At 41.0% G+C, this 19799-nt stretch overlaps 2 protein-coding genes across 5 annotated transcripts in view; both read right to left on the bottom strand.

The window, feature by feature from the left end:
- Window positions 1-13276, bottom strand: part of LOC137439064 (nucleoside diphosphate kinase B) — a 148346-nt gene extending 135070 nt beyond the window's left edge. Inside the window, exon 1 of the mRNA XM_068134731.2 lies at window positions 13273-13276. The gene's annotated coding sequence lies outside the window, so the exon portion shown is untranslated. The remainder of the gene's footprint in view (window positions 1-13272) is intronic.
- Window positions 1-19799, bottom strand: part of LOC137439066 (dedicator of cytokinesis protein 9) — a 160197-nt gene that overhangs the window by 41106 nt on the left and 99292 nt on the right. For all 4 annotated transcript variants that reach the window (XM_078767731.1, XM_078767730.1, XM_078767733.1 and 1 more), the window contains 10 exons: window positions 18239-18328; window positions 13689-13804; window positions 6516-6585; window positions 4916-5041; window positions 4029-4100; window positions 3758-3904; window positions 2966-3049; window positions 2716-2830; window positions 2361-2539; window positions 302-409 (listed from right to left, as the gene is read on the bottom strand). In XM_078767731.1, coding sequence (XP_078623857.1) covers window positions 302-409; window positions 2361-2539; window positions 2716-2830; window positions 2966-3049; window positions 3758-3904; window positions 4029-4100; window positions 4916-5041; window positions 6516-6585; window positions 13689-13804; window positions 18239-18328 — 1107 coding nt within the window. The remainder of the gene's footprint in view (window positions 1-301; window positions 410-2360; window positions 2540-2715; window positions 2831-2965; window positions 3050-3757; window positions 3905-4028; window positions 4101-4915; window positions 5042-6515; window positions 6586-13688; window positions 13805-18238; window positions 18329-19799) is intronic.

Genomic DNA, 19799 nt, shown 5'->3' with positions numbered 1-19799 from the left:
ACTGGGGTTTGAACTACCGACCTCCGAGACCCAGGGCGGAGGCTCTAACCATTACCCCACCAGTCTGGAATTCCTCTTCCTCCACATTCCCCATCCATATAGCCACTACTACTTTAATTTTCACAAACGATCTATCTTTTCTTACACCATTTTGTACCTTGGAACGCTTCCATACTGCGGATATCTTCATCCTTCTCACATATCCATCACTCGGCTTTTCCCTCAAAATACCCTCAATTATAATATTTAATGCTGTCCATCATTACTACAAGTGATGGCAGGTACCATGCAATGACCTCACCAGGTTGTCTTGTTGCAGTCCAAGAGACATCGAGACGATGCGATGGGCACATTCCTGGATGAGTGAGAGCACAGGCAGGTAGAGTGTGGCGATCCGCTTCTGCCTGTCCTGGGGGGAAATATCGATAAATACATTGTATGGCTTTACATCGTCTCACATTCATTACACACATGACTGAGTGATTGCATTATCAAGGTGTGATCACACTGAACTGTTATTCCGGAGTAAATCTGAGGGTTTGATAGCTGAGGCCTGTGCATTGGTTATTTGAAATGTAAAATCCTTTGAGGTGCTTGTTTATTTATTATTTAGTTATTTGTTTATTATTTAGTATAGTATACTTGTTTATTATTTAGTTATTTGTTTATTATTTAGTATAGTATACTTGTTTATTATTTAGTTATTTGTTTATTATTTAGCATAGCATACTTGTTTATTATTTAGTTATTTGTTTATTATTTAGTATAGTATACTTGTTTATTATTTAGCATAGTATACTTGTTTATTATTTAGTATAGTATACTTGTTTATTATTTAGTATAGTATACTTGTTTATTATTTAGTATAGTATACTTGTTTATTATTTAGTTATTTGTTTATTATTTAGCATAGTATACTTGTTTATTATTTAGTTATTTGTTTATTATTTAGCATAGTATACTTGTTTATTATTTAGTTATTTGTTTATTATTTAGTATAGTATACTTGTTTATTATTTAGTTATTTGTTTATTATTTAGCATAGCATACTTGTTTATTATTTAGTTATTTGTTTATTATTTAGTGCAGTATACCTGTTTATTATTTAGTTATTTGTTTATTATTTAGTACAGTATACTTGTTTATTATTTAGTTATTTGTTTATTATTTAGTATAGTATACTTGTTTATTATTTAGTTATTTGTTAAAATGCATGTCATTTCTTAACTAGAACGACACTCAGTGGAGCGTATACCTCCGCCCGGCTAAACATTTTATGTTTTATATCCCATTGATAGGCCGGATCTGGATTCGGACCTGAACCAAAATCTAATCGGCTTATTCTTGTCACCTAACCACCTCGTCCACCAAGTTCAGTCATAACTCGTCCATAACTTTTTTAAATATCATCTTATATATCGCTTTTTGCTTGATCTTTCAATGGTGAAGAATCATTTAAAGATCAAATAATTCTCGTATCTGAATCCAAATTCAGATAATCACCAAAATCGAATTGAATTGTCCTTGTCACACACCCAGCCTGACCACCACTAGGTTTTGTCCAAATCCGTCCATAACTTTTTGAGACCAACTTCTTTCCTTGAAGTCCTTGCAGCGTCCTTCTGTTTTGTGCTTCTCCTACCCCCCTCCCCCTTCCCACGCTTCCTCCCCCCAAGCCCTCTCCCTCCCACAGATCTCCCGATATCCCTGCTCTCAAATGTTGTGTTTGTGTGCTTCCCCTTCTCTCCCCATCTTGTCTACCGCTCCCCTTATTATATACTTTGTGTGTCTGTTCGATTTTTTTGTGTGATAAATGTTAGCTCTTTCACAAGCCTCGATTCTGTATACAAAAAAAAAAAGAAAAAAAAAGAAGAAGATATCCTGCTATATGTCGGTTTCAGTCCTATCACTCAATGGTGAAAAATCACTTTTAAAAATTCTACTAGCCAGATCCAGATCTTCACCAAAATTGAACCAATTCTTCCTTGTCCGACACCCAACCTCTCCACCAAGTTTTGTCCAAATCCGTCGACAACTTTTTGAGATATCCTGCTATATACAATTTTTGATCCTATCTCCCAATGGTGAAGAATCAATGAAAAAATTCTCGTAGCCGGATCCGAATCCGGATCTTCACCAAAATTAAATAATTTCGTCCGAATCCGTCCACAACTTTTTGAGATATCTTGTTCACAGACAAACAGACAGACAGGGGTGAAAACATAACCTCCATCCACCTTCGGTGGTGGAGGTAAATAGAACTGAAACCGTCACGGACAACTTCAAAATTGTTTTTATTGTAAGGCAGAAGAAACCGGTGCAAATGAATGATCGAGTCACAGTGCCCCGTTAACACCGACCTGACTGGCATAACGCGCGTCCAGTGCGTGCTTGGTGATGAGCCCATGTAACATGCTGATGGCGGGACGTCGGAGTTCGGTCGAGCCCTCGCACAGCGCGACACCGAGCTCCCGAAGAATCAAACCCACGGGGAAGTGACGTCTGCAAAACGCTTCGTTGACCCGCATGTGCCAGCAGGCTGGGAAAAGTAAATACATAAACAAACAAATGTACAAGCAATGGCAACAATAACGACAATTTGAACGAACATCTTCACCGTGCTCGTGATCGATGGGTAACTGGGTCCATGGCACAAAGAGATCTTTAACCCTGGCCCTGGGTGTGGGAAGAGGAAGAGTAAGACGAGTCGTTTACTGTTCTGAGTCGTTTGTTTTTCTTTTGGCATCGGTCGTTGTGGGAGGTTGAGTGGCACAAAATGCTCATAATTCCCCAGTGTTTGCAGGACTTCAAACTTCATTTCCATCAATGTCTGGGGATAAAAGTGCATAATGTTTGGGATAAAATGGCATTAATAAGACGTTTCTCTTTTGCAGAATTTAATATGAATTTGAATTTAAAATTTAATTTATAAAAAAAATAAATAAATAGGAAAACAATGTCTCACCTTGTTGTCAGGGTGAGAAAATGTGTTCGCGTAGTTGTTGAAAAGGCAGAAAACAAAACCTCTGTCCATGAGTGAAAAGCAGTGCTGCAGGTACAAGATCGATAACAATCAACAATATTCATGTGGTCCCAGAGATGTACGTCTCGATCACCGTCTGTCTCTCTCTCCTGATGAGAATATCGAGAGCACAACAGCATCGTCCATGACTAGAACCTCCTTTAGAGGCCATTTTCCCCCACAGAGCAGGGGTTGGCATTTTTCGGGCACCATGGTCCCCTTTTTGAAGCTATGTTTTACAAGCGGATGCTCTTCCTGCCACCAACCCTGTTAGTCGTCTCTTGCAACACACAGGGAATTACCACCAAGCTGGTACTCAATTTGCCGACCTCGGAAGGATGACAGGCTGAGTCAACCCTCCTGCGTTAATTCAGCGATCGACAGGGATTCGAACCTAGGATCCCAAGCTGGCACCTTAACCGCTAAGCCAACACCAAGCTCCCATGACTGGTGTTGATATAAACGTTTGCAAATCCATGCAATGATTGCACACTGCCCTACCGGGCGGGGCAGTGTTTCCAGATAGTGCGCTGTAGAGGTCTTTCTCTTTCTTTCTTTTTCTCTTTCTTTCTTTCTTTCTCTCTCTCTCTCTCTCTCTCTCTCTCTCTCTCTCTCTCTCTCTCTCTCTCTCTGTGTCTCTGTCTCGGTCTCTCTGTCTCTCTTGGTCTCTCTCGGTCTCTCTCGGTCTCTCTCGGTCTCTCTCGGTCTCTCGGTCTCTCACTCTCTCTCTCTTACCGTGAGGAACGTAGCCACACTGCGGTTGGCTATCCGTGCTTCCTCGGGTACTTCTCGTTGTCTCTGCATTATTCTTCGTGCTGCATTCAAAATTCCAGATTTCAAGGCCTCGTGCAGCGATGCTGGAAACCTCTGCCCACGAGGAACCTTGAGGATGAAAATTAAATGTTTAAATAACAAAAAAACAATTAAAACACGCCCTGAACTTGGCTGAAAGAGCCAGGCCAGCAAGCTGATGAATGTTTGCCCATATAATGGGAGGGAAACTCACCGAATTGAGTCCTGTCTGTACGAGGTACTGCACCATGGATTTGTGAATTAGCTCATAGAAGAACCATATATGCTGCAAATGAAAGTGTCAGTGTTACAATGTAGAGTGAAGTAGCAATAACAATATATCAATCATCATGATCATCATGGGTTTTCGACACAATCTCATATTACATCATCTGCTCAATAAGGTGCCAATAAGAGTTGCAAAGGTTAATAATCCTTCGAAGGACCAGGCGCTCATACTCACTGATATAATGCCCTGCTGTTAGGATTAGGGTGAAGTTGAACTGAATCCCAACCCAAGCACCAGGGGGACTGTTTATAGGGTCGGATCTGGGGTCAAGTTCAGATTAGAGAGCTCAAAGGAGAGTGCACTACAGATGAAGTATCATGTGATCTCCTGGGAAGATACTCATTCGGTCAATCTGTGCATTCTCCTTTTTGTGACTTTTTGCGATGTACACCTTTGTCTATTTTTTACCTTCTCTGCATATAGAAGTTCCACTTGGTGTGTTTAAAAGGAACATAAAATTACATTTTCATCATCTGTTCAACCATCAAATACTATGGAATGCAACCAACTGACTTGACTTCTCGTCCTTATAAAGAACCCCAAAATAAATAATAAATAATGCTAGTAAATATAAATTTAAATTGCCACAACGATTTTATTTTGTTGGAGATTTATCACTCATTCAGTACTTGCCTTTTTAGTTACACACCAGGAAGAAATGTTCACATCAACTTAAACATACAGGTATTTAGTAAATATAGCCAGGTGCTATGCCAAACAGATCCATTTTGTGACATACAATGGGATCTTCTATTAATATAAACAAAGCATGAAGAACATGCAATGGATGGCCAATTTACAGGTGAACATACCTTGAGAAGCTTTTCAACAAAAGAGGAGTCAAACGTCGGATCCAGTAAGACCACCAGGACCTTGGCCAGTGCCTCATGTGTCGTTCTACCTGATGCCTGATCCTGAACTTCGACCTTAAAAATACACTGCGGAGGCAAATTGACAAATTAAAAGATATATAGATTGAATTATGAGGAAATACAAGGATTCCTGAAATCCTGGTCAAAGGGTTCCTGAATCATGAGAATAAATGACAAGAATCAAGGTACGGTATCTCAATGGAAAGTGAGACGGCATCAAAAACGGAAGTATTTGAAGAAATAAGTACACTGGGAAGACCAAAAAAATGCAGTAAGCAAGAAAGAGACATCCTGAAGGGAGCGAGGGTTACCTTCATTGGGAAGGGGGTCCGGGGTGGTGGAGATTGTTCTGTGCATTAGTTGTTTACGACCAGTTGTGGGCTTTTACGGATTAATAATTAAATTAATATTAACTTGTGAGTCAGGCATGTTATATACTTTAAATTGCCACAATGATCAATTTATAATGCAAAACTTGCAGAGGAAAAGGCCTTGTACTGGTGTGTGTGATAGACGAGTATAAGATCTTTGAAGGTAGCTGAATGGAGTACCGCTCTCTGCTAAGGCCTGCCACTGCAGCATTGCATCTGTTTCTCCTGGATTCAGTGGAGTCTAAAGCTCTCAAAATTATTGGAATCTTCCGTGATGAATCTGAAGCACAAGCTCCGTTTCTTTCACATTGCAGGCAAGTTGATGGTCTCTATTTTTTACTGTCTATTCTCAATATTGCTTCCTATGTTGTCTCAGTCTTCCATCCCTCCCCGGCAACTCCAGGATGCACGTGTTCTTCTCGTAACCCCTCCTGATTAAACTTCCAAAATCCATGCTTACCGTCACACCTCAAGTCTTCTATTCTTCGCTTCTCCCGTATATGGAACCACCTTTCAGAGGCTGTTCTGTCTCTCTCTTCCTTCTTGAACTTCAAGCAAGCAGTTCAGCTCCATCTCTTATCATCCCCAAAGGCCGACCCATGATCTTTGAATGAATGAATGAGTGATTGTTGTAAGGCCATTTTTCCCCACTACAGCAGGGTTAGCCTTGCGGGCCCCATGACAATCATGGTTCCCTGTTTGAGGCAATGTTTTTATGGCTGGATGCCCTTCCTGACGCCAACCCTTAGTCGCCTCTTATGATGCGCAGAGATACGGTTTACCTATTCTAAATCGGGGTACACACCGTGATCATTCATCCCAGCAAGCTGGTACTCAATTTGTCGACTTCGGAAGGATGACAGGCTGAGTCAACCCCCCTGGCGTTAATTCAGCGATCGACCGGGATTCAAACTCAGGATCCTCGGATCCCAAGCCAGCACCCTAACCGCTAAGCCAACACCAGGATCTTTATTACCCTCAATAACCTTTCCTAACCCAACCATCTTACCTGTTCGTTTCAGTGTTTCTTCCCTTTTCTCTTTTCCTGTTTGTTTATTCCCTTAAGGTTTGTCCCACTGTCAGCTCTACCTTGCTCTTCCATAAGCCCCTCTCATAAGAACCAACTTAAAAAGGCAGTAAAAAAAAGAGCAAAAAGAACAAAAGCATACCTTAACATAGTTGTGCAGATACATCATGCAACTTTCTTTCTGACATTGATGAATGATATGAACCAGGAACCTGGTGTGGAGACACATGAGTAATTAAATAATTTCACACACAGACAGAGAGAGAGAGAGAGAGAGAGAGAGAGAGAGAGAGAGGGCAAGAGACAGTGAGAGAAAAGAAGCAAGACAAGATGATAATTCAGATGAATATGATCAATCAAGTGAAGAAGAATAAGTAATATGGTAATGCAACGATTTTGGAGAAAGTATGGAAATTTACTCTTAAAAATGTGCGCAACCCCTGATTTAGATAAGGATTACTAGCTTTGTAAAAGCTCGCGTCTATCTGCGTTGGTGGACAATTCAAAGGATAAGTTGTCATTAGGGAAGATTAAGGGGGGCAGCGAGATAGAGTGAACAGTCAATGAAGTATAGATTTGCACAGGATGGAATCCAAATCACCACCAAAAACATCAGCCTATCTGATAATCAGATATATAACCAATAATTTTAACGAAACTTATGACTTGGCCAGGGCGTTCGTCTAAAGGCCGACTTTTGCAAAGGAAACTAGAACAGCACTCGGTAGAGCGCATATCTCTACCAGGCTGAAAAGTTTACGTTTTGTAGTCCCTTTTGACATATCATGCTATATATAGTTTTTGGTCCTATCTCTAAACTGTGAATAATCACTTAAAAAATTATAGTATCTGGATCCGGATCCTCATTTTCACCAAAATGGAATCAAGTCCTTGGCATACACCCAACATGTCCACCACCTTTCATCTGAACCCGACCATAACTTTTTGAGATATCGTGTTCACAGACAGACAGACAAATGAAAAATCGGTCAGAGACCAAGGACTTGCCAGACTTTTACTTTTTTTATCGGCCATTTAGGACAAATATGGCAGCCGAACCACGTTACCGATGACGTCATCATTAACACATTCTATTCCCCATGGAGAGTTCTTTACAATGAGCCATGTCTCAATTTTTTCTATTCAGCACTTTCGGAGTTATGGAGGTGCAAAGTTTTTCGGTTTTTCCAAGATGGCGGCAGAACCACGTGACCAATAATGTCAGCATTAACATATTTTATTCCCCATGGAGAGTTCTTTACAATGAGCCATGTCTCAATTTTTTCTTTTCAGCACTTTCGGAGATATGGAGGTGCAAAGTTTTTCGGTTTTTCCAAGATGGCGGCCGAACCACGTGACCGATGACGTCATCATTAACATATTTTATTCCCTATGGAGAGTTCTTTACAATGAGCCATGTCTCAATTTTTTCTATTCAGCACTTTCGGAGATATAGAGATGCAAAGTTTTTCGGTTTTTCCAAAATGGCGGCTGAACCACGTGACTGATGACGTCGTCATTAACATATTTTATTCCCCATGGAGAGTTCATTAAAATGAGCCATGTCTCAATTTTTTCTGTTCAGCACTTTGAGATATAGAGGTGCAAAGTTTTTCGGTTGTTCCAAGATGGCGGCCCAACCACGTGACCGATGATGTCATCAATTGGGAACAGTCTCTTCCAGGGCAAGACAAATACGTGTGCAAAGTTTAGCGATTCTACGTGCAACGGTGTAGACGTAGTGCTGCAAACAGACAGACAGACAAACAAACAGATGAAAAATCGGTCAGAGACCGAGGACTTGCCGGAATTTACTTTTTTATCGGCCATTTAGGCCAAATATGGCGGCCGAACCACGTGACCGATGACATCATCATCAGTATATTTTATTCCCCATGGGGAGTTCTTTACAATGAGCCATGTCTCAATTTGTTCTATTCAGCACTTTTGGAGATATAGAGGTGCTAAGTTTTTCGGTTTTTCCAAGATGGCGGCCGAACCACGAGACTGATGACGTCATCATTAATATATTTTATTCCCCATGGAGAGTTCTTTACAATGAGCCATGTCTCAATTTTGTCTGTTTAGCACTTTCGGAGATATAGAGGTGCAAAGTTTTTCGGTTTTTCCAATATGGCGGCCAAACCACGTGACCGTTGACGTCATCAATTGGGCACAGTCTATTCCAGGGCAAGCGAAATATGTGTGCAAATTTTGGCGATTCTACGTGCAACGGTGTAGACGAAGTGCTGCAAACAGACAGACAGACAACCAGACAGACAAACAGACAGACAAATGAAAAATCGGTCAGAGACCGAGGACTTGCCGGAATTTACTTTATCGGCCATTTAGGACAAATATGGCGGCCGAACCACATGGCCGATGACGTCATCATTAACATATTTTATTCCCCATGGAGAGTTCTTTACAATGAGCCATGTCTCAATTTTTTCTGTTCAGCACTTTCGGAGATATCGAGGTGCAAAGTTTTTCCAAGATGGCGGCCGAACCACGTGACCGATGACGTCATCATTAACATATTTTATTCCCCATGGAGAGTTCTTTCCAATGAGCCATGTCTCAATTTTTTCTATTCAGCACTTTCGGAGATATGGAGGTGCAAAATTTTTCCGTTTTTCCAAGATGGCGGCCGCACCACGTGACTGATGACGTCATCATTAACATATTTTATTCCCCATGGAGAGTTCTTTCCAATGAGCCATGTCTCAATTTTTTCTATTCAGCACTTCCGGAGATATGGAGGTGCAAAGTTTTTCGGTTTTTCCAAGATGGCGGCCGAAACACGTGACCGATGACGTCATAAATTGGGCACAGTCTATTCCAGGGCAAGACGAATATGTGTGCAAAGTTTGGCGATTCTCCGTGCAACGGTGTAGACGCAGTGCTGCAAACAGACAGACAAACAGACAGACAGACAGACAAACAGACAGACAGACAAACGAACAGATCAACATACTTGCCGGAATCTTTTCCGGCAAGTAACAAACAGACAAACGAACAGATCAACATACTTGCCGGAATCTTTTCCGGCAAGTAACAAGCAAGAAAGACATCATGCAGAGCACGATGTTTGTGAAACCCCCCCAAAAAATTTGCTTAACCTTAAAGATAATTGGCAGTTGAATTCAAAGACCAAATATGCAAATCCTCTTTGAATTTCAAGTCAATTGGATGAAATTTGAGGCTTTTAGAAAGACCACCTAATTTGTTGACCTTTTGCCTATGTTGATCTTTTGGCCTATGTTGACCTTTTGGCTTGTGTTGACCTCAAAATCAATAGGCTTCTTGCTTATGACCAACTCTACCATATGGTGAGTTTTGTGAAGATTGGAGTAAAAATGTGATCTGTGGGCTGTTGACATACAAACAGCTAGAATAATGCACATGACCAACCAATATACTTTAAAAAAAGTCTATTTTCGCAAATAACAAACAGACAGATGTGATGAAAACATAACTTTCATCCACCCTCTGTGGCAGAGGTAAAAACAAAAAAAATCCCAAGAAATGGAAATCATGATAAGTTTATCAACTCAATATCAACTTCTCTACCTTGGGGCACACCAGCCTTTAACAGGGAGAGGAGATGAAAGGATTCCCTTGAGAGCAACATGTTGGCTACAACAGTGGAGGATGTGAGTCAGCCATGTGTGGAGTTGGCCTTGGATGCCAAAGGAAGAGAGTTTGGAGAGTAAAGCAGGATGTAAGACTGTATCAAATGCACGAGACATGTCCAGAGAGACGGTCCTCATATCATGTCTGACATTGAGGGCCTCCAAAGGGCAGAGAGAGAGGATGTGCAAGAGCAGCAGAGTAGGCTTTAAAGACACGTGAGCTGATGCGGTCCATTCCAGCTGCAGAGTCAGAGGAGTCAGGGGTTGAAAGAACCTTCTCCACCTTCTCAGGTCCATGTGCAGTTGGGTATGACAGGGAAGGATGCGTACCAAGAGTGAGGGGCTGGGGACACAAGATTTGGAAGGAAACACAGAATTGAGGCATTTGGCCTTCTCCCGAGCGGAGTTGGCTGTGGTGACATTTTAAGAGACGGGAGGTACGGAGGGGGAGCAAACTCCAGAGACAGATTTAACAAGGTTCCACCAAGTTTTAGAGGATTGAAATAAGTTTGAAAATTCAGAGAGAAAAGATTTGCAGAGTGATGTTCAATTTTTACACAGATTAGCTACTTTGCTAGCCAGGTCTAATTCCTCAAATATCCATATGTGATGGTGGCATTCTTTAAATGTTTTGTCCATGCACTGACAAAAAACAATTTAAGGTTTCATCCTCAAAATCAAAGTTGTTGTTTTCAAACAAAATTTAAAGGCAACAAGTTGGAGATGACATTGAGACTCATGCTGGCTGTTGATGAGACAAATTATATTTGGCCACCGTGTTCATGGCCAGATATTCCAAGAGTTTATATCATGATTTCATTACCTACACCACCGAAGGTGGACAGAGGTTATGTTTTCTGTTTATTTGTCTGTGAGCAAGAAATCTCATAAAAGTCATGGATGGATTCAGACAAGACTTAATGGACAGGTTTGGTGTGTGCCAAGGACAAACCGATTCGATTTCGGTGAAGATCCAAATCCAGATGCAGATACGAGAATTTTTTTTTTTTTAAGTGATCCTTTGCAATTGAGAGATAGGGCCAAAAACGATATACAATGTCTTCCATAAATATTTGAACAGTGAAGTTAAATTTGTTATTATTGCTATATAATGAAGAAATTTGGATTTGAGATCAAAATATGAATATGAGGCAAGAGTACAGAAGATTGGGTTTTATTTTTTGGTATTTTTATGGATATAGGTTTTACCATTGCAGAACAATAGCACTTTGGAACTTTGCATCAGTATTGGAACAAATGACTGAAAGGTGTTTCTAATTCGAATTATTAAAACTTACCGATCAAGTGTTTAAAAAACATTAAAGATGTTTATTGTTGATCAGGTGTTCCTTATCGCATTGACTGTTCACACATAAAAGAGCCGTGAATGTCTAGTCTTGGTTTTAGCATTTGTTTTTTGCCTTGGGAGTCTGTCTTTGGAGTCAGCAGGCATAAACCAACATAAATACCAGATAACTGTCTATGAAAGTCTGGTGTTGGCTTAGCGGTTAGGGTGCCGGCTTGGGATCCTAGGATCCTGGGTTCGTAATCCCGGTCGATCGTTGAATTAACGCCAGGGGGGTTGACTCAGCCTGTCATTCTTCCGAGGTGGGCAAATTGAGTACCAGCTCACTGGTAATTCCCTGTGTGCCGCAAGAGGCGACTAACAGGGTTGGCGGCAGGAAGGGCATCCGACCATAAAACATTTCTTTGAAAAGGGGACCACGGTGCCCAAAAAAGGCCTTTTGCGGGGAAAAATGGCCTCTAAAGGTGTTTTTTTTTTTCTTGTCTATGAAAGAAAAGCAAGCAATTTGGAAGATGAAACATCAGAATAAATAAATTAGAAACACAACACAAAAATTGGGCATAGCAGATACAACAATTTGGAATATCTTGGAAAAGAAAGACACCACTAGTGTACTTGGCAATAGACAACGGCCAGATCGGAAAAGGAAAATAACTACAGTTGACGACAGAAAAACCATCAGATCTGTGAAGAAAAGCCCTGAAACAACTGTCAATGACATCACCAACAACATCGGGAACTCATAATTGCCTCTGGAACTGGCTATCTCATCTTTATTGATGATGTAACTAATGATGGCAGCAGCAGAATGAATTCGGAAGTGCCCAGAATGATGTTTTCTGCCTATGTAGAAGAAAATGCCTCCAAACTCATTGGGCGGCACTTCACCATGCAGCAAGACAATGACCCAAAACACACTGCCAACACAACCAAGGAGTGCAGCAGGGGGGAAACAGTGGAAGGATTTCGACCGGCCAAATTAATCTCCTGATTTAAATTAAATGGAGCATTTCACTTGCCGAAGAGGATACTAAAGTCAGAAACCCCCAAAACAAACAACAACTGCAAATGGCTGCAGTAAAGACTTGGCAATGCATCTCAATGGAAGATCCCAAGAGTTTGGTGATGTTAATGGGTCACAGGCTCGATACAGTAATTGTATGCAAGGGACATGTAACCAAATACAAACTATTATACTACTTTAATTTACTTATGCTTACCTAAAATGGGGGGACTGAACATAAAAAGTGCTTTTGTTCTACAATGGTAAAACATATTTCCATACACATACCAATAAATAAAAGATGATCCTCTGTACTCTTGCCTCATATTCATCTTTTGATTTCAAAACCAAATTTCTTGAGTATATAGAAGAAATAACAAATTTGACTTAACTGTTCCAAAACGTATGGGGGGAACTGTATAGCATGATATTTCAAAAAGTTGTGGACGGATTATGACAAAACTTGTAGGATTACTTGGTTAGGTGGCAAGAACAAGCCGATTCGATTTTGGATGAGGTCCGGATGCATATCCAGTCTATCAGTGGGATACAAAACAAAAACTGTTCAACCTGGTGGAGGTATGTGCTCTAGTTTATACTGAGTGCTGTTCTAGTTACCCTCGCCTAAGGAGAGGGTATTGCATTTGAGTCTGTTTGTTTGTCCGCACAGAATAAATATGATTTTCTCTGCAACCGTTGGTCCGATTGACAGGAAATTTTCACCATAGGTGCAACTTCACCTGTATGACGTCATAGGTCACATGGTATGGGCGTGATCTTGGAAAAACCGAAAAACTTTGCACCACTATATCTCCGAAAGTGCTGCATAGAAAAAATTGAGACATGGCTCATTGTAAAGAACTCTCCATGGGGAATAAAATATGTTAATGATGATGTCATAGGTGCCTCCATTATGACGTCATAATTTGACAAGTATAAAACTTCATCCGATCAAGAGGAAATTTCTTGAGCATCATCTAGGGATAAATTGGTTGAGAAAAAGAAGTAATGATGACGTCATCGGTCACGTGGTTCGGCCGCCATATTTGTTTTAACACAAAAGCCTTAAAAACCACTGAAAACACATCCTGGCGAGGGTCTGCAATCTCTGATTGCTCTTTCTAGTTTCATTCTGTAACACAAATCTATTCTTTTGATATCCCCAAAACAAAATCTGTATTTACCATTAGTTTAAGCAGCTTCATAATGGTTTGTGATAATAAAAATGAAAAATTAAAAATGGGTTGATAATGGCTTGTGATATTGGAAGAAAACTTCAGGTTGAACTTTATCAGAGGGAGCATGACGAAACAATGGCATAGACAAAATGAGACAGAGATGTAAAAAGAAAGGGGAAGCGAGCAGAAATACCGTGCAGTGTTGATCGAAGCATCTTCATGAATGGACAAGGTGATCAGCCTTAGGAGCTGATTGAGCAGGGTGGGCAGGAAGTGGATCATAACCTGTGGCTTTATCTCGTGCAGATCCTGTAGAAGGCATGCCACCAAGTTACACATCATAAATAACATGTGTTGTCAAGTCACACGCCTTTATGTCACGTCGTCAGATCACACGTCGTCGGGTCACACATCAAGTTCCACGTCGTCAGGTCACTTGTCGTCAAGTCACGTGACATCTAGTTACATGTTGTCTTGTCACATGTCGGTAAGTCATGCTTCACCAGGTCACACGTTGTCCAGTCACGAGTCGTCCAGTCATGCATCAACAAGTAATTCGTCATCAAAAAATATATCAACAAAGGCAGGATGCCTTGGGTGAAAACAATCTATATAACAAAACTTATCGATATACGCCGTGCCAAATAGCGTTCTTTCACTAGAACGTCGCCAACAAAATTCGGGAATGTAGTTCACTACAAGTTGCGCCAAATCTAATTTAAAATAGTTTTGAATATGTACCACACGGAAATATATATATATTTTTTGGATACAAGATCGAGGCTCGTGAAAGAGCTAACATTAATCACACACAAAAAAAAAATCAAACAGACACACAAAACATATAATAAGGGGAGCGGTAAACAAGATGGGGAGAGATGGGGAAGCACACAAACACAACATTTGAGAGCAGGGACATCGAGAGAACTGTGGGAGAGAGAGGGCTGGGGGGGGAGGGGGGAGGGGGAGGAGGCATGGGAAGGGGGGGGGGCGGAGTGGGAGAAGCATAAAACACAAGGACACTGCAAGGACCTCCAGGAAAGAAGTTGGTATTTCAAAAAAGTGGATCTGGGGTGAATTAGCGGGGGTAGAAAAGATCAAGGTTTTGGATGGGGGAAGATAAGAAATGGGGGTGAACAGCTGTTTTATTTTTTTTTTGTATACAAAATCGAGGCTCGTGAAAGAGCTAACATTAATAACACAAAAAAATCAAACAGACACATAAAACTAATGCTAATTATTAGCTCATGGAGCATAAGCTGCGCCATATCTGGCTGACACCAGGCCCATTCCGCCGAGTCATGTCCCATCGATTAAGTTTAGGGATAGCGTTAACTTGGGTTGGCCTCAGTCGCACGTGTTTTCGACTTGGGTCGGATTTTGCACCAAACTTAAAAAAAAAAACCCCTTCAATTGGATAGCTATACTGGAATTCCCAGTATTGCAAGTTGGTTTATGGCTTTGATTTTGTTCATTGGAGAGAGCGATGACTTCAGAATTAGTCTTATTCTGTGTAGGTATTCTTTGCTGATTATTTTACACATTTTATTGTGTTGTACCTACCTAGGGGCCTTCTATTCCGAGGTAGTTGTAGGACGCTTCATTTTATCGTTGCTGTATTGTTGTACTTTCATTGATTGAGATATTGTGTGTTTTTTTTTTTGTTTTACCATGTAGAAATGCGCATTTGGCACATTTGTCAAGACCAAATGCCATTTGAATGTCCTCCGAGTACTGCTTTACTAGTTTGAGTTGATCTGCCAATTTGTCGTCAGTTTTCGATCATCCATGTACAGTAGATATGTCACCTTTCTTGATTATTTGGTCATTTTCATGTTACACATTAGACTGTATCCATGTCCTTGGTCATTGATGAGGTTATTCAGTGGATCCAGAGCCAGAAAAAACAGGAGGGAGGAAAGGCTTGTAAGATACCATGTCAAATCTTCCCCTGGGATTTCAATTTTTCCTTCCAAGTGAGGTCGTATCAGCGTTGTATTCCAGAGCATCATTGCTTTCTCTATAAGTGTTACTATTTGGGGGTTAACTTTGTATACTTGCATACATTTTATAATCCATGAATGTAGGACACTATCAAAGTCTTTTTAGTAATCTATCCCGGCTGTGGACAAGTTGGTTTGTCAAAGCTTGCAATTTTCGAGTATGGTCTTGTATCATAACAAATGGTCTATCGTTCCATAGCACCCTCTCTTATATCCTTTCTGTTCGGTATCTCCTCCTATATTGAGAGCTAATGTACACATGGAAATGTGGACAACAAAGCATTGCTTTGTTCATCCACAATTTCCAAAGCTTTGCCAATGTCCCAGATATTCAGCGGCAAATTGTAGGGCCGGTAAAGAAGGTTGAATTCAATAAGGTGGATGATGAAGATGTGGTACAACTGCTCGAGTCACATGGGGAGGAAATGGCGAACGAGGACTTAATCCAATTTCAACAACAACGGACACTTGAGTGTGAGCCAGCTGCTGCACTTCTGAAACTGACTGTACATCAGCTAAGAACAAAAGCAGTGCTGGAAGCCTTTATCCATATTGAAAAAGTGATCACCATATTCGCCGGCAATGATACAAATATGGAAAGAAGTGGCCAGTTTAAGAGAGTTATAGACAAAACTGCTGGTGCGACAAGGAAATGTACAAAACGAAAAATATTCAAGCACATCAGACGAGCATCGACAGCTTCTTCAAACCTCACATGCCAGCAAAACCCAGGACATCAACTCCGACATTAAGCATCGACTTTCTGCCACCAATGCTCTACACCCCCAATGAAACATCTTCGGACGACGAGGCAGGCAGGCCTGCCTCTTCCTCCCTGTAACCCCTCCACTCCACACCGCAGCTACCCCGCCCCAACAAGCAATCTCGCCACTACATTTTGGTGAGTGCTCCTGTAACTGAGTGTTCATTCAGTTGTCCATTTGTGTTCTTTTTATTGATTTGTGTAATATTTGTCTCTCATATGTAGTTAAGTGAGGTTAAAGTTATGTTAAGGTGAAATGTGCCCTGGTAACGCATCTCCCTCACCTCCCATTACAGCACAACATCCTCTGCTTAACATCGCACTTTTTAGGAACGCATCAACGAGTTAAGTGGAAACTTGCTGCATACATATCTTCAAGTGTTTGTTTGTGCGTTTTTACGTTATTCTTTCACGGCCAAACCGTAGCACCTAGGGCCTCCAAATTTTGGATGTAGGAACTGTCGGAAAGGTTTTAAGTTTTTAGTGCACTTCAGAATCTGGGCAAGATTTAAAGATACCACACATTGGCGTTGACGTCCATCTTAAGGCCTATAAAGGCCGCTATAATGTGTATATTGGGATGTGGGGTCAGGTAGTGCTGCTGCCAGCCACAGGCAAAAGGTAACCACCATGAAGCCAATAATTGAATAGTTTTTCAATGTCCAACACGTCTCAAAACCACTGACGGGGAAATCTCATCAACCGGTCGGTCAGTGCCGGGTATTCCCCCACCCTCCCCCCTTAACCCGGTAGCCCCTGCTAGTAATAAATAAATGCTAATTGGAAATACAACAAAATTATTTGTGAACACTTGTCTGGCAGAAAGTGATAAAAAGCCATACTCAAAAAATAATAATTGATATTTAAGCTTTCTTTTTCTGTGTTTAACAAAATCTGTAATCCTGGTGTCTGTGGTACAACTGACAAATTAAACATTATTTGATTAAAATTGAACAGTGAGTGACATCCAAACTCAAAATTCTGGATTAACCACAATGATTCTCAAGACCTCACTCGGTGACCTTATACCTTAGGTGTGAGGTTAAATGAAAAGGTGAGGATTGAATCATCCCATCTGTGGTTCATTTTCTGTGATACAATGGGAAGCCCAATAATAATATGAGACGAGAATGAGATTATCCGGAATCCCATCTGTCTTTCCTGGATTCTGTGGAATATAAAGCTCTCAACATTAGAATTTCCCGCAACAAGGCCAAAGGACCTCTCACAAAGTCCTGTTCTCATGTTACGGGAAGGTCGGTGGCCTTTCGCATTTTTTATTTTTACTCACACTATTCTCTGATATTGCCCCATCTGCTCTCTGTCTTCTGGCCCTTTCTATCTACTCCAGGATGTATGTGTTCTTCTAATAAGCATATCCTGGTTCCATTTCCAAAATCCAGACTGACCGCACACATCAATTATTAAATTCCTCACTTCTTCCGCCTGTGAAACCACCTCCCAGAGGCTGTAGCTGTGCCACTCATCCCTCTATGGCTTCAAAAGCAGGTAGTGTATCGCCACCTCGTGTCATCCACCACCCTGACCCATGATCTTTATTACCCCCATTAACCTTTCTAACCCAACCATCTTTTTGCTGGTTTCAGCGTTTCCTCCTTTTCATTCATTCCCTTGCTAGTTGTGCCAAATTGTTGCTCCGCTACCCCTTGCTTTTCCACGAGCCTCTCTTGGAGAAACAAAAAGTGTAAAATACATCGGTGAGGAAAGGGCAGGGCAAATTGAGCAAAGGAAAGGAAGGTGTGAGGTAAGAAGATAACAAGATGAAGGGGGATGAGGGAAATTAGGAGGGGAGAGGAGGTGGAAGTACGCATTTGTGACATTTTGTGTAGATATGTGGATGGCATTAAGGTATGCTTTTGATGCAAATCTTGTATTCAGAGTGAAATAATCAATAAAATCAAAGTATTGATTACAATAAGTAAAGATTATTTGAAAACGCGTCCATTAATCTGGGACCTTGATGGAATCGATCAATCCACTTGGTGCACTCTGTGCCATTGCCTGGGGGTTGTGGCACTGCAGGAAGAAGTCGTGGAGATGTGGATCCTGCAGACACGGATATAAAACTAATTCTTGTCTACTGAGTCTGAGGCGCACAGAGGAGTATAAAAACAGCACGTGAATGGCCAGGGTGTTACAACATCATGGACACGTTAATGTGGTCGAGATAACCTGAACATTATGAAAGTTTCTGCATCCAAAAAGAAACACTTGAATAACTACACTATCTAGTCCGCCAAACATAGGGAGAAAGAGGTTCTGAAGAAGTTATTATATAATGAACCTGAACTCCTGAGATTATTTGCATATGTTTGATGGATAATATTATCAGTTTTCAAAATAACTGAACACATTAAAATCAGATTATTCAGTTGTGATTCAAGCAGCGGTTCCTAAATTTGAACTGGAATCAACATGTTCATGTAAAGGGAGTGAAATCACGGGGGTTTATAAAGTACGGTCGTTGCCAAAAACATTGGCAATCTTGCACCTTTTTCAAATAACTAACAATTCTCTCTAAAAATAAGTTTAAATTGACAAAAGTATTTAGTCTCCACAATTCTTTATTTCACTGTTAATATTACAGAACCTTTGTTTTTGATTCAGAACTTAATATATCCTTTTAAATCAGAAAATAAAAAGAAATGGCATTGACAAAATTATTGACACCTGAGATTTTAATATTTGGTAGCACAGACTTTGGACAAAATAACTGCAGTCAAGCACTTCCTATAGCCATGAATGAGCTTCCTACACATTTATACTGTCAGTTTGATCCACTCTTCTTGTGCAAACTGCTCCAGTTCTTCCAGATTTGAAGGGTGCCTTCACCCAACTGCTGTTTTCAGATCTCCCCACAGGTGTTCAATGGGATTTAGATCTGGACTCATTGCTGTCCACTTCAGAATAGTCCAGCGTTTTGTCTTGAACCATTCCTGGGTGCTTTTTGAAGTGTGTTGTGGGTCATTGTCCTGCTGCAAGATCCATGACCTTCACCGGAGACCCAGCTTTCTGACACTGGGTTGAACGTTGTGCTCCAAAATGCCTTGGTAATCTCCTGATTTCATGATTCCATGCACACATTCAAGGCACCCAGTGCCAGAGGCAGCACAGCAACCCCAAAACATCACTGAACCTCCTCCATGTTTGACTGTAGGGAAGGTGTTCTTTTCTTTGAAGGCTTCATTTTGTTTTCTGTAAACATAGAGATGATGTGCTTTACAAAAAAGCCCTAATTTGGTCTTATCTGTCCACAGGACATTCTCCCAGAAGGATTTTGGCTTGTTCAGGTGTGTTTTGGGTCTCTCTCTCAGCAGTGGGGTCCTCCTGGGCCTCCTACCATAGAACCCCCTTTCATTGAGGTGGCGACGGATGGTGTGAGCTGAAACTGTCGTACCTTGTGTCTGACGGTCAGCTTGAATCTGTTTGGCAGTTGATCGAGGTGCTTTCTCCACCATTCGAACAATCCTTCGCTGCAATCTTCCATCAAGTTCTCTCTTGCAGTCATGTCCAGGGA

The sequence above is a fragment of the Myxine glutinosa genome, chromosome 13 (assembly GCF_964187855.1).
Source record: "Myxine glutinosa chromosome 13, kmMyxGlut1.1, whole genome shotgun sequence".
Lineage (NCBI taxonomy): Eukaryota > Metazoa > Chordata > Myxini > Myxiniformes > Myxinidae > Myxine > Myxine glutinosa.
This window is presented reverse-complemented; position numbering and strand designations above follow the sequence as displayed.